This window comes from Aricia agestis, chromosome 9 (assembly GCF_905147365.1).
Source record: "Aricia agestis chromosome 9, ilAriAges1.1, whole genome shotgun sequence".
NCBI lineage: Eukaryota > Metazoa > Arthropoda > Insecta > Lepidoptera > Lycaenidae > Aricia > Aricia agestis.
Genome location: NC_056414.1, coordinates 13,115,194 through 13,130,194, shown reverse-complemented (window position 1 = coordinate 13,130,194; position 15,001 = coordinate 13,115,194). Strand labels below are relative to the sequence as shown.

Genomic DNA, 15,001 nt, shown 5'->3' with positions numbered 1-15,001 from the left:
AAATTTTTGGTAATTTACCAGAAGCCTGGCTTTCTTTCTTCGTACCATTTCAAGTAGTCCCTATTAGTAGTATTCTTGCCGTACAGTCCAAGGGAAAAGTAGTATTTGGTTGGGAACCATTTGCTGTATAATGAGACTGTGATGTTGTATCCGCCCACACCAAGAATCGTGGGTACAACTAAGCGATTAGGTAGAAGCATACGCACGCAGACTATGGTGGTTTCGATGCCAGCTGATATCTGAAAAAAGTATGTATAAGAATTTTCGATTTCTATGTCATGATAATGGATAAATGACATAAATCTTATCTTTTTGTGAAATTAATTTTATCTCCTTGTGAAGTTGTGACTAAATTCTAACAAACAAAAGCAAACACAATCTCATTACATAGTTTTTAAATACAATTAAATACAATTCTATTGCATCAGCGCCGACTTAAATTTTATTATAATATGTACATAGGTACATAAAAAAAAATTACGTATTGAATTGAGTACCTCGTCGTCCTCGTCGAGTGTTTTCGTCAGTAAAAAAATACTATTTTATAGAAGAAAAACCATTTTTGAAAAATTCGCAAATGATTCTGAAAGTTTCCAAAATTTTCGAAACTTTGGAAGTTTTCACGGAAAATTTCCGGTAAACTACCTGAAACTTTCCAGAGTTTCGGAAACTTTCCGAAATTTTCAACACTAATCTCAAAGCTCATGTTTAGTATAAATATCCCAAATGTCTAGTGCATCGATAAATACTGACCGACATTATAATATTCAATTTGGAAGCAGTGTTTCCGTTGACTTCGAACTTCTCGGAGTAGAACAGTGTGGCTCTCCTCTGTTTCTTGATGCTCTTGAAGCAGTGGTCCCCCGTCACGTAGGTCCGCGCCCGCCATCCCTGCTGCTGCTTCCGTCGAGTACGGAGGTACTCACGGTTTATTCCCATACCTAAAAATACCGCTAAAGCTGTTAATTTAATTTTTTCTGGTTTTACTGTGCGCGGAACAGTTTTACCCTAATGTATGAAAGTCGTCTGAATTTAGAGATAGTAAATATGCGGGTTGGCGGATAGGTCTGATTGATCGGTCTCCTATAAATGGGGGTCACCTGAAGTGCTTGTAGACAAAGACACAATCTAAGGAAAGGGTCTTGCAAAAACTGCTGTTGCTCTATTCTACTCGAGTCAAGACGCATACAAACTTGTTTGCTCATACAGTGTGAAGTGTACTATCGGAGAAGTTAAATCCTAGGTAGATGGCGGACCTACAGTAATTTGGTCGCGTCAAACCCTCAGTCAAACTCATCCGACCAAAAGTTAACATTATGAATTGACACCAAGCCGATCACATGACGTAGGTATGTCAACTGCTCAGGAATCAATTTCCTCGAATTAACAATCTCAATAACTTTTGGTAATTTGAATTTACATTATTATCAACATCGGCTTAGCCATTGCAAATATTTCAATCGGCTTACGGCCGTTCCCAATATTTGATCTATCTCTGGTTTTGCCCTACTAGAGATAGGAATAGCTCAGATTAGACATTAGAGACATATATTTTATGTCAATTGTGAGCTATTCCTATCTCTAGTAGGACAAAACCAGAGATAGATCAAATATTGGGAACGGCCGTTAGCAGTTACAGCTCTAGCTAGATTCGCATAACACATAACATGAAAAATATGCTTCACACAAGCATAGTTTCGATACCGTAATATGTTAGATAATATTACTAATAACAATACAAAACTTTTATGTCATAGTTTTAATATCGATAAGATAAACTGATATTCGGCGATCTTATCACAACCTTATCAAAACAGAGCATGAACTTGATTTGCATGCTGTGTTTTGGTAACATACTGACATAAAGTAAAACAGTCATGCGTGTATGTTAAAAACGAATGAATATCGCGTTGAAGGTACAAAGTCTAGATTAAGTACGACTTTTTGGCATACAGCTACTGAAAGCAAAAGTGGCCATAAATTTTGCTGATAAAACAAGCTGTCGTTAAACACAACCTAACCGAACTTTTGGACTATTTTCTTGTACTAATATGTATTCTAATATGCTGTTTTGTACAATCTTCTGACAAAAAGGACAATATGACAAAATTTATACAAAATTTTATGTGGACCTTATGTAACACATAATTATTATATTATGTACAGTATTGTTCTCTCAGTGCAAAAGCTCAATATATAAAAACCTTTCGAAGGTTACTTTAGCTTACGCGTGCCGTGATCAGCTAGGACGAAGTTGTCAGGATACGGCCTGGGGAGAATCTGAGCGGTGATGTAGTTGATGATCCAGGAGGTGTACGGGTATACATCGACGTAGAGAGGAGGTTCTCTGTTTAGACGGTTCCTCATGGATCTCCTGGTACAGGGACCACCACCTGCAGCCAGCCCCAACACCTCGAAGGTTCCCTCGAATGTGTGGCTGATGATGGGAGACCCTGGACGCACTCCACACCCGGAGCTGCATAACACGTGGGTAACTCCTTCGCTTCCTAGTTTCTGAAATATTACAATACATGCTTTGTTTCTAGTTTCTGAAACAGTAGTGTTCATTGGAAGACGTCGAGGAACAAGCTTTAGCTTCGGTAACACTATTGCTACTTTAAAAACGTAGGCATATTTAAGTAAATATATACAAATACTAGCTGACCCGGCAACCGTTGTATTGTAATATAAATTATTTCTAGTATCAATATAAAAGTAGATAAAAACCAATTCTCAGGCCTAACGAATGTAATTACATACAAAATTTAATTAAAATCGGTTGGGACGTTTTGGAGGTTTACACTTTACGCACAAACAGTAAACACTGTGACACTAGAATTTTATATATTAGAAGATATAACATGAGACTGCACAGTGACTACTCTTAGCAAATTTAGTAGTACTTTCAATAAACTTGCTACTTACACTGCGCATGCGAAGTCGCCTGCACTCTTTATGAGTATACATTTTCAAAGTTTTCTTACCCATCTTTTCGTTGTCAAAATCTCGTGGCACCACTGCAAAGAACAAAGGCAATGAACTTCAACTAAAAGCAATTACTCACGGTCCAAACAGCCCTAAAGTTAATATATTTATCAGGACATGCAGAGATTTATAAAGCATGCACGCAGAACGATGTGGAATACAAAATGTTTTTGCAGATCGCCAACGAGAAGATAAGGGACTGACGTAAACGTCTCTTGATAGGTACAACGGTAAAGTACAACATACAGAAGAAGTAAAAATAATACAGAAGAAAATGTTCCTACAAAAGGCACATCAAGTAAATGCAGGCGCGGTCGCAACCTGAAATTTTGGGAGGGGTCACTCAGTAGTCACTACATTATTTTTTTTTATCTGCGCCCTCGGACGGTTCTGGGTTTTATTTTATTTTCTATTTTACCTTAGATAGATTTTGGGGGGGGGGGGTCATGTCCCCTATGACCCCCCCTTCGGACCGCGCCTGAGTAAATGTTGCATATTTTTAAGATTATAGAATATGGATTTAGACCTTTCGAAGCAGAAAATTAGAAGGCAGACAATAGTGGTGATTCTAATTATAATAATGCGGATAAGGGCAATGATTGATATTTTAACGATGTACCTAACAATGATACTCTCTCAACCGCCGCACTCAGAAACAAATATTAATGTTACTTAACTGTAATTAAATGGAGATCTATATATATAAAACTCAAAGGTGACTGACTGACTGATTAACATAGTGATCTATCAACGCACAGCCCAAACTACTGGACGGATCAGGCCGAAATTTGGCATGCAGGTAGATGTTATGACATAGGCATCCGCTAAGAAAGGATTTTGATCAATTCCAACCCCAATGGGGTCAAATAGGGGATGAAAGTTTGAATATAATAATTCCTCTTAACGCGAGCGAAGCCGCGGGCAAAAGCTCGTTTTGACATAAGCCCCATACATTACCTATCTGTCAAAATCTTCATATTAATATAATAACAATTAAGTAGTTAATATTCGTCAATGAGTGCGGCTGTATGACTAATACAAGATACTGGTAATACTCACAATTTATATAATCGATCATAAATACATATCTTTGTTTCTTTTTCCTCTCACGTTCGGTTACACTTGGCAAGCATACTGGTATCATGTATTCTGTAATAATATTGTGAATATTTTGTACGTTTCTCAGTCGTAGGACTTGGCAAATCCCAAACTATTGTACTATCTTACAAAACATTACAATAATAATTTCAATGAAAATTGAAATGTAAGATCACTTAACTGATATATATTTATATTTCCTACTAGTTGGCTTTATCCAATAAACAAAAGTGTATCCAAAAATCCAAAAAATTTAGAAGCTTTAAGGGCCTTCCCTACGGAGATTCCGTAATTTACCGTATTTAAATAAAAATAAAAATACAGCAATAATCTTCAGTATATTAACATTCCTTTCCCCGTTTCAAAATTTAAAATTTTGTTTATTATACTCATGATATCAGCTTCCAAAGTAAAACCAATTTATCAAAATTCAAGCATACATTCAGCATCTCCTTAGGATTTACAGATTACTTTTATTTGAAACACACACCAATAGATCGACAATATCATATACTACATATTTCCCGTTTTCAATTTTTTTAGGACAATTTTGAACTAAGTTAAGTAAAAAAAAATAGGGTTTTGGTGCGATCTCGGCAACGCGGCAAATGTATGGCCAAGGTCGTTTGCTCGGGGGCTAATTTTGCGAATCAAGTCTTACCTGATTTTATAGGGCTAAGGAGCTTCACTATGGCCAAACTGTTCCCAACGCCAAATCTAAAGGCAAATAAGTATTCAGATTTTATTTTATTAGCTTTATTCAGAAATGCAGTTTTAAAAGAGATATACTTACCTATTTTATTATTTGGATGCTTAAATAAATGAAGTAAAATATGATTTTGATGATTAAATAAGTTCTAAGATACTAGACCCATTTTCATAAAATAGTATACGGTTATCCATATCCGCTATTTATCGTGGGAAAACGATCAAGTAGAAAGAGTTAAATCAGAGTCAAATGTATTATGTATAATACGTAACTAGCTGTTTGACCGAGCTTTGCTCGGTATCCGATGCAAATGACATTTTCTAGAAATGATTCCTAGCTAGACCGATTTATCGCCCCCGAAACCCCCTATATACAAAATTTCATGAATTGCTCGTTTAAAGATGTAAGATACATAGCTTACCTGGTGTACTCTGGATGCGGTACAATGCTGATGACGGGGATCTCCAGGTACGCCCGAGGGCACCGCTCGCCCATCTTCACCTGGCTGTAGGTGAGGTTGCACGATAACTCCTCCTGCTCGTAGTCTCCGAATATCACCTTCCCACTGTCAACAGAACAATGACATGGTGGGATAAAATTAACCCTGGATTAAAATCCAGGATTAATGTTATCCTAATTTCAAATAGATCTATTCAGTCACATCAGTTCACATTGCAAAGTGATTAGGCGATGCGAAACGATGCGAAATTTAAAACTGAACCTTATTTACTATGACACAAGATAGTAAACATTGAATTGGCAAAAATATTGCTCGCGGAGTTGCTATTCTTATTTTGATTGGCTCATATAAAAATGCATCGCAATTCGCATCACGTGACAACGCTACTGACCCTTAATACATTTTTGATAATGTTTGGAACTCGAATGTTCCTATACTCACAGGTTATAGTTTCTTGGCAAAACTAACATGTCTGTAGCAACAGCCAACGTATATTGTTTGTGAATTAGAACGACTCGTGGGGCCTTGCTGTGGTGCGGAAGGCCTGTAGTAACTGCAAGAGCTAATTTTGTTATTCAAGTAATCGAGGAAATTGATTCCTTGGCAGTTGACAGACCAACGTCATTTGGTCGGATCATGCCAATTCAATATTACAGTTCGACAAGGCTGTATATGAACGTGGCGAGAAAAGGAACTAACGCTTCTATCATACAAAAACGTCATTTTGACAGTTCCCCTTTACCAGCAGCGCCCATTTGACATCATAGATATATTCATTTAAAGCCTTGTCGAACTGTATTTGTGATCTGTCGGCTGGGTTTTGACATAACGCGACCAAACTACCCATTTGGCTAGAAATCAACTTCTCTGATAGTACAAAACTTTGTACATCTACCAGATCATTCCTGACCAAGCAACTGCTTGGTCAGGAATGATCTGGTAGATGTCTATGACACTTTGAAGTCCACACTGTCAGAGTAGACAGAATGATAGAGTATGCCGACTTAGAACTGATGTTGAAATTTTTAAATTTGACGTATTATGACGAAAATCGTCGCTAGGGTTGTTAACTTGTTACCTACGAATTTAAAACTATGACTTATTCGCTGGACGTGTTCCTCTTTGGTCGTATCGTTGTTTGTGTTTTGGCACATGCGATTAAAATTGTTTTTATAATATATTTAAAAATAAATTTAATAATTTTAAATATTATAACGCGGGGTTTTAAAAATCGGGTACATCCCTATTGCATCACCAGGATCCATCCCTATAACACCTCCCCTCCCGCGCCTCGAACGCCGCGGACCGCTCCGGCGCCCGCGCGGGGTCCGCTGGCCAGTCAGTGCGATTTTGACAATCAAGCGGCGCGCTGTGAAATTCGCGCCTCTCCGATCACGCGATCCTCCGCGCCTCACTCAAACGGTCATACCAGCGATGTTTATGTTCCCGCTGGCCTCTTGTGATTGCTTATTTTTAATTGTTAACGTAAATGTGCTAATCTTGATTAATGAATAAACGATTTTCAGTACAGAAGCGTTAAACTGGCGCCCATACTAGTGGCTCGAATCCCGCGGCTCGGACATTTTTACGTACATAATTACGTAAAATCGTGTAGGTAAATACCTAACCCGCTTGTGTGGCAGAAGCACGGACCTCCTACGTGATTATCCGTTCGCGTTTGGTTCGCGTACGATGACGAGAACACGGCAGGACGCGCTCCGGCATCGTCAACAAGATGGCGACGGCACGCCAACCGAGACCGGCGACGAAGACACTACCGGCGAGTTCGGTCGCGCTGAGCAACCTGTGGAAGGAACGAGACAACCGCAGGCACCAGCATACCAACTCCCCGAGCAATTTCTATCTACGCTGGTAGATAGCATCACACGCGCTCAAGCTGAAGCGAACAGAACCCTTATCAGCTCACTGATGACATCCGCCGGAGACTTCAGGGCTTCTACCCCGGTGGCGTCGACGTCATCAGCATGTGCGCCCGGCGGCAACTTCACGAAGTGCACCGCCAGATTCGACGGGTCATCCCATGACGGCGAAGTATTGGAGGCATTCCTCGACGCCGTCGAGATATTCAAGGACTGCGCAGCCGTCAGCGACAAGCATGCTCTCCGTGGATTACCAATGCTCCTGGAAGGCGACGCAGCGATATGGTGGAGAGGCGTCAAGTCGTCGGTCGCGACGTGGCACGACGCGCTCGCACGACTCCGCGCAATCTACGGCGTCGCTCAACCGGCGTACAAAATATTTAGACAGATTTTCGCGTCCGAACAACAAGATAACGAACGCGCCGAAGTTATGTTGTGTAAAGTGCGCGCTCTATTCGCTAAGTTGCCCTATAAAGTAGACGAAGTTATGCAAGTAGATATGTGTTACGGTTTGTTATGTAATAGACTTAAGAAAAGAGTGCCCCGCGAGTCTGTAAGTAGTTTAGATGAGTTACTGTGTAACACGAGGATCGCGGAGGATAACATGAAGGAATATCAAGTAAGTCCCGATATTATTAAAACACGTAAGTCGCAAACTATACCTACTTCTACTGGCCAGCACCCCGCGCGATCCAATTCGCCTTGCACGAGTACTGTCGCTACGCGTAATAAAAACAGGCCGCGTTGCAGCTATTGTAGAGCTTTCGTTCATATTAGTGATGAGTGTCGTAATCGCGAGAAAACTTCCCAAATAGGTAATAAGGGTAACGACCCCAGTTATAGTTCACCTAAAGTTGTCCGATGTTATGGTTGCGGTAAGACTGGTGTCGTGAGGGCGAAATGTGATGTTTGTAACCCGGGAACGTCGACTTCGATGCCGGCGAAAAAAGAGGGGACGGGGCTCGATAGTGCGACATTTAATTATACCGACTCGAATAGGGATGTTACGTCGAGTCGCGATTTTTGTTATTGTTCCGATAAAGGTAGTGACACACATGTACACTTAGGTAGTACAGTCGCGTGCGAAAATTCATCGCACCCTATGGTGAATATTCGTGTTATGGGTCGTAACGGTGTGGCAATAGTCGACACGGGTGCTACACACTGCATCGCGAGTCCTATGTTGCACCGAATTTTAGTCGACGCGGGAGTACAATTTATCGAATCCCGCCGCACTGTACGTTTGGCTGACGGGTCTCAGATGTTGCGGGACTTGTTGTCAGCTGAGGTCACAGTCACGATTGAAGGTCATGAGGTAACGAGTGAGTTCCTGGTACTGCCCGGGGACGAGACTAGAACACTATTGGGTGTCGAGTTCTTATCCCGGGCCGGTATGGTACTGGATGTTGCTCGAGGTAAGTGGATGTTCGCGGATGATCCCGAACTTTCGCATGACTTTGTGTATACCTACTCCCTTAGCCCAGCTGACACGGAGCTGTTGCGCGCCGACACCGCGCAGCTCTCGTTGCGCGAAGATGAAGGAACGAAGTTGTCAGTGGAGGAAAGGCGCACTCTCAACGAATTCATCAGTGACAGAACGGCCCAATTTGCGCGCCACGGTCCTGCCACGGAGTTCGCCACCCACCGTATAAAGGTGAGTCCAGACCAGGAGCCCATTGCTAACCCGCCGTACAGGATGTCCCAGAAACGGAAGGAGGCGTTGCAGAGGGAACTAGACAAGTTGCTACGTGACGACGTAATCGAGGAATGCGAGTCTCCTTGGGCCTCGAATGTCGTCCTCGTGGCCAAGAAAGATGGAAGCTTGAGGATGTGTGTGGATTACCGGAGGCTCAACGCGGTAACCGAGCCAGACCGTTATCCACTCCCGCGCATTGAGGACATCCTACACGCGGCCAAATCCAGTGAATACATGACAACCCTTGACCTGAGGTCAGGGTACCATCAGGTCAGCCTTTGCCCTGAGGATCAGGACAAGTCGGCGTTCACAACGCCGCTCGGAACCTTCAGATTCAAGCGGATGCCGATGGGCCTACGGAATTCCGGGGCCACTTTTCAAAGGTTGATGGACAGGTTCCGTTCAAACCTGAAGGGAGTAGAACTGCTGTCCTACTTGGATGACCTGGTCCTCCTGTCACCAGGTCCCTTCGAGAGGCACCTGGCGGACCTGAAGGCCGTCTTCGACCGGCTGGCCTTATTTAAGCTACGAGTCAATAGAGACAAGAGTCATTTCGCCCGAGAGTCGGTCAAGTTCCTGGGCCATGTTATCGCACCAGGCGGAATCCAGGTGGATCCGGACAAAACCGCGGCGGTAGATAACATGCTAGTGCCCACAAATGTGAAACACCTCAAGTGTTTTCTGCAAACGTCGAGTTGGTTCCGACGTTTTATACCGAATTACGCAGAGATTGCACGGCCCCTCACTAACCTCCTGAAGAAGACGAACGTTTGGCGATGGGACGCCGTGCAACAGGAGGCGTTCGAGCGCATTAAATCTCTCCTCGTATCCGCTCCCATATTGCGTCAGGCAGATGAGGCAAGGCCATTTATTCTCTGCACTGACAGTAGTGGATATTGCCTCGGGGCCGTTCTCATGCAGGGGGAGGGCTCCGATGAGAGGCCGATCGAGTACGCAAGCCGACTTCTCACCAGTGCCGAGAGGAATTACTCGACGACTGAGCGGGAGGCTCTCGCTGTCGTGTGGGCTTTGTGTAAGTTCCGCGGTTATGTGGAAACCGCGAAGGTTATTGTTAGAACGGATCATCAGCCCTTGCGTTGGCTGATGAGTCAGAGGTCACCTAGCGGCCGACTGGCCAGGTGGGCCCTAACTCTGCAAGAGTTCGACCTAAGTATTGAATACACACCCGGACGTTCAAATGTGGTCGCAGACACGCTTTCGCGGCCCGTTTGTTCGCAGGACCCGGTATGCGACATATGTCTCACCGTTGTTGATCTGCCGAAACGGAGCAGTGGTGACGTCCGTGACAATCAACTGATGGACCCAGAGGTTCGCAAGATTATTGAGGACTTGGAGTCCGACGAACCCTCTAGGGGGAGACCATGGTCCGACCGCGGATATACACTTTCCGACGGAATCCTTTATAGGTACAGTTTGGAGTCCGACGACGGAGAAGACGCATGTTTGGTTGTGCCCGAGCACGAACGCAGGCAAGTGATGGCTGACCTCCATGATGCACCTACAGCAGGTCACTTCGGAGTGGAACGCACCTTGAGCCGCGTTCGGTCTCGCTACTATTGGCCTGGCATGCGCACGTTCGTGACTAATTATATTAAAGAATGTGTGCCCTGCCAGAGGTATAAGGCCGACAATCGGAAACCAGCGGGGCTGCTGCAAACCCCTGCCGTATCGAGAAGATTCGAAGTTGTCTCGGTGGACCTATTCGGTCCATTGGTTGAGACCCCAAGAAGAAACAGGTGGATCCTGATCGTGGAGGACGTCTGCTCGCGCTGGGTGGAATTGTTTCCACTCGAGAATGCCACCAGCGTCGAGTGTGCGCAGACGTTAGCCAACGAGGTTTTCCTCAGGTATGGTGTGCCACGCCGCCTCATCAGTGACAACGGCGTGCAATTTGTGAGCGAAGTCATGCAGCAGGTATGTCATGTTTTAGGGATCAGCCAGTCGCTCACGCCATTCTACCATCCGGAGGCCAACCCGATCGAGCGCAAGAACAGGGACCTCAAGGCTCAACTTGCTATTCTTGTGGGCCAGGATCATGACACCTGGGATTTACACCTCGCTGCGGTAAGGTTCGCGATGAATTCCGCCGTTACCAGCAGTACAGGGTACTCGCCGGCGCAATTAACTTTTGGAAGAGAGCTGCGAGCTCCTTATGACTCCGCCACGGACATGAGGGCTATCTTGGAGGTGGATAACTTCGTCCCAGGTATCACTCCCTACTTAAAGAAAATGGCCGCGACCCTGGATGACGCCAGAGACACTCACGAGAGGGCTCAGGCCGTCCAGAAGGATAATGCTGACAAGAAGCGCAGGACGCCTCCAGACTATCAGGTAGGGGATCTTGTCCTTCTGAAGACTCAGGGATCAAACGATGCAGGGCGCGGACAATCCGCAAAGTTCATACCACGCCGTGACGGCCCATATCAAATCGGTAGTATTGCCAGCCCAACAACTTATATGTTGAAGAACGTTCAGACCGGGGAGGACGTAGGTAAATATCACGTTTCGCATCTCACGCCCTTCTCAGGCCAGGTAGAACCTCCCGTCCGGGAGAAACGTAAGCGTGGAAGGCCACGTAGATACTTAGATAACTAGCCCAACGGCGAGGCGCCTAGTTAGGCTAGAGGGGGAGGATATAACGCGGGGTTTTAAAAATCGGGTACATCCCTATTGCATCACCAGGATCCATCCCTATAACACCTCCCCTCCCGCGCCTCGAACGCCGCGGACCGCTCCGGCGCCCGCGCGGGGTCCGCTGGCCAGTCAGTGCGATTTTGACAATCAAGCGGCGCGCTGTGAAATTCGCGCCTCTCCGATCACGCGATCCTCCGCGCCTCACTCAAACGGTCATACCAGCGATGTTTATGTTCCCGCTGGCCTCTTGTGATTGCTTATTTTTAATTGTTAACGTAAATGTGCTAATCTTGATTAATGAATAAACGATTTTCAGTACAGAAGCGTTAAAATATTTAAAAATAAATTATATCAGCCAGCGCGAGGCACACTCCGTTCATAATCCTAGTGAAACCCGACGAATTTGACAGATATTGAAACCTGTCCGTTTCTTTGCAGTCGAACTACTGGTAGTTATGTCTGTTGTGACACTGTACAACCATAAACATAAAAGTTTTAAACTTATTAAATATTAATAACATTTTAATCTGAAAGCACTTACCATGCAGATATTGAACGAAACCCAGCCAGGTGAACGTGTGCTCCTTTAAAATCCCATCTTTAGGTTTCAAGTCAAAATTGTCGTGACAATTCGAAAAATCCCGAATCTCAGAATCACTGATCGAAAATAAGACGAAGAGCAGAACTGAAATGAAATAAATATTTTAATGTTAAAATTAAATTCTTAAGACTATAAAATTCTGTAAACTTTAACGTAAAGGTAAGAAACAAAACGATAGAATAATAACTATACCTAAATTCAGATAAAATCTAATTTGATCTCTAAGTGAACTTGTAACAATTATTGTTACTCCCAAACGAGTCATCTTCGAAGAATGTATTTCTGTTGGATAACTCTTGTCAACTCCATGTTTTGAACAACATCTGTAAATCAATATACAACGAAAGGAATGTATGGCAAAACATTTTTATTTACAAACAAACCCTTTTAAAATATTTCTTTTTCAACAATCTAAAATAAAAAAAAATAAGGATAAAGTATTTTACATGTTTTAATAATATGATTCCCAAATTATGCTGAAAAAAGTTACTAAATTTGATTCACTAATGACTAAACGATAATGTAATTATCAGTAGGTAGACGTCTTAATTTTAAATGCAAAATATTTTGCCCCTATCCTAATTTTTCATGTTGTTATGTAATTCAATTTACGTTCAAAGGATTGGTATTAGACATTAGTCGATAAGAAATGTATCCTTAATTATTTGAATAGAGAGAAGGTGATGTAATTCTGATTTCATAAAATTAAACTAGTACAATTTTTTACTGTTACTGTGATAATAATATTTATATACTTACCACTAAAAATCGACGCGTTTGTCCCATCAACCGGCCAGTTTTTTTTTCCTCTTTGATATTGGAGTTAAATATTAAATTCTAAGGGGCTGTTTCACCATTTTCTGATAAGTGCCGGATAGGCTATCCACAACTTAACTTGATAGATAGACAATGGAGTATCTGTCAGATAAGTTGTGGATAGCCTATCCGGAACTTATCAGGAAGCGGTGAAACAGGCCCTTATTATTATAAAAATAACCAGAACTTCAAATCTTTGTAAATCAGTATGGAGTTAATCCCTTTTAGGGTTCCGTACCCAAAGGGTAAAAACGGGATCCTGTTACTAAGACTTCAATGTCTGTCTGCCCGTCTGTCTGTTTCCAGGCTATATCTCAAGAACAGCTATAGTTAGATTTCTGAAATTTTCACAGATTGTGTATATCTGTTGCCGCTATAACAACAAATACCTACTAAAACAAACAAACGTATTTTTTTTGCTATTTTTTGCTCGATATCAATTATGGCAATAGTTAGGTTTGAAATGTTTACAAAGTACTCAGTTGTTTAATATTAATTATTAATAATATTTAAATAAAATAAATAATAAAGGGGGGCTCCCATACAAGAAAACACATTTTTTACCTTTTTTTGCTCTATAATGGTACGGAACCCTTCGTGCGCGAGTCTAACTCGCACTTGGCTGATTATTTAATTATTTCCAACGTTATATTTATGTCAATGTAACCGTGGATAATTTCAATAATAACAGAAACAAAATAATAAGGCAATAAAAAACTACACTGATCAATTAAAGTATAATAATTTATTGTCGTTATTAAATACTCTTCCCATAAACTATTCTCTTCAATGATAATGCTTTGAGTCGAATGCACGTTTATTACTATTTATATCTTTGCGGGTCGGTTTCCAGTCACATATTCGGGATGATAGAACTCGAATACAAAGTTCATAGGCATGTTTAATTTGGGGCCTAAGAAGAATTCGTGTATTTCGTATCTGTTGATGGTATTCATCATCAAGACAAACGCTATCCCTTGGCAATAGTAGAGGTGGAGGTTGCTCTTGAGGAAAAGAAACTTCTCAGGAACGTAGGATTTCATAACGATGCACTGGAAAAACCGTACGGTCTCCTTCCTTTCTAAAAGCTGTGAAAAATGGCACTGTATAAGAAAATTAAGACACTTTTTAAGTTAGGCAATAGTTATAATTAGTGCCTAACTTAGAATGTGTCCATAACTTCTGTATTCAGAGACGAATATTAATTACTTAACTGTATATCAATAAATGTATCAGCGTGTGGCCGTAACAGTTTATTTACTTCAATTATTTAATTTCTTTAGAAACAAAAGTCTTACATAAAAATCAACATTTGGCACTGAAAGATATTCTTCCCTGTTATATCTGTGCAGGAATGAATATCCTCCAATGTTAATTAGATACAGCAAATTTTTTACACATACATAGATGTAGGTCAGTTGTGTATCTTGATAGGTCGATAACGTTACATTTACTGACTTCCGGAGGTACGCCCTTTGGACCGTGTCTCGCGTGCAGTACCCAAACTTATGAATTTGATCCAGATAATCTGAAATTATCATTGGTTGAGATAAGTTCTTTTGTACAAAAGTAACATTTGTTGTGTAACAAATGTAACATGACAGAAGATACCTCTTGGTAATTTTGCATCCTCGATCATTTGTATGTCTCCTGATCTGGCGGCAAACACTGCTTGATTCGCCGGTATGGCTCGCCAGCTTGCACATGTGTGTACTTAAAATAGGTTATACTTTGTTATTATGTAAAAAATAAATGTTGTCCATAAGCATACTTAAAATGAATAATTTTATATTTGAATATCGAATATTTAATACAAACACAAATAAAACTAGTCAATCACGTTTAAGATTTTAATAAAAACCTATGCTTATCTTTAAAACTAGTAACTTACTAAACCTTATAACAATGTTTGTACTTACGAGTTAAAATAACATAAGAAAAACACACAATCACAATCTGCATTCTGTATAGTAAAAACCAATAGATCTATCTGGCTTTTGAAAGAATGTACTACAAATTGATAGTATTTACAAACATTACTCAATTTACAAACGTTGCTGCTTAAGAATTAAGAATTGTTGTAACAAGACAAAAGATCAGG

At 41.7% G+C, this 15,001-nt stretch overlaps 2 protein-coding genes across 2 annotated transcripts; both read right to left on the bottom strand.

The window, feature by feature from the left end:
• Nucleotides 1-14: 14 nt before the first annotated feature.
• LOC121730702 lies at nucleotides 15-12,349 on the bottom strand. Its single transcript, XM_042119840.1, has 10 exons — nucleotides 12,316-12,349; nucleotides 12,025-12,168; nucleotides 5,694-5,805; nucleotides 5,214-5,357; nucleotides 4,745-4,800; nucleotides 4,045-4,134; nucleotides 2,926-3,017; nucleotides 2,229-2,514; nucleotides 754-941; nucleotides 15-239 (listed from the first exon to the last, which is right to left on the bottom strand). The coding sequence occupies exons 1-10, from the start codon at nucleotides 12,347-12,349 to the stop codon at nucleotides 15-17; spliced, it is 1,371 nt and encodes a 456-aa protein (XP_041975774.1).
• Nucleotides 12,350-13,727: 1,378 nt separating this feature from the next.
• LOC121730701 lies at nucleotides 13,728-14,546 on the bottom strand. Its single transcript, XM_042119839.1, has 3 exons — nucleotides 14,512-14,546; nucleotides 14,304-14,428; nucleotides 13,728-13,988 (listed from the first exon to the last, which is right to left on the bottom strand). The coding sequence occupies exons 1-3, from the start codon at nucleotides 14,537-14,539 to the stop codon at nucleotides 13,728-13,730; spliced, it is 414 nt and encodes a 137-aa protein (XP_041975773.1). The 5' UTR covers nucleotides 14,540-14,546.
• Between the last annotated feature and the right edge of the window lie 455 nt (nucleotides 14,547-15,001).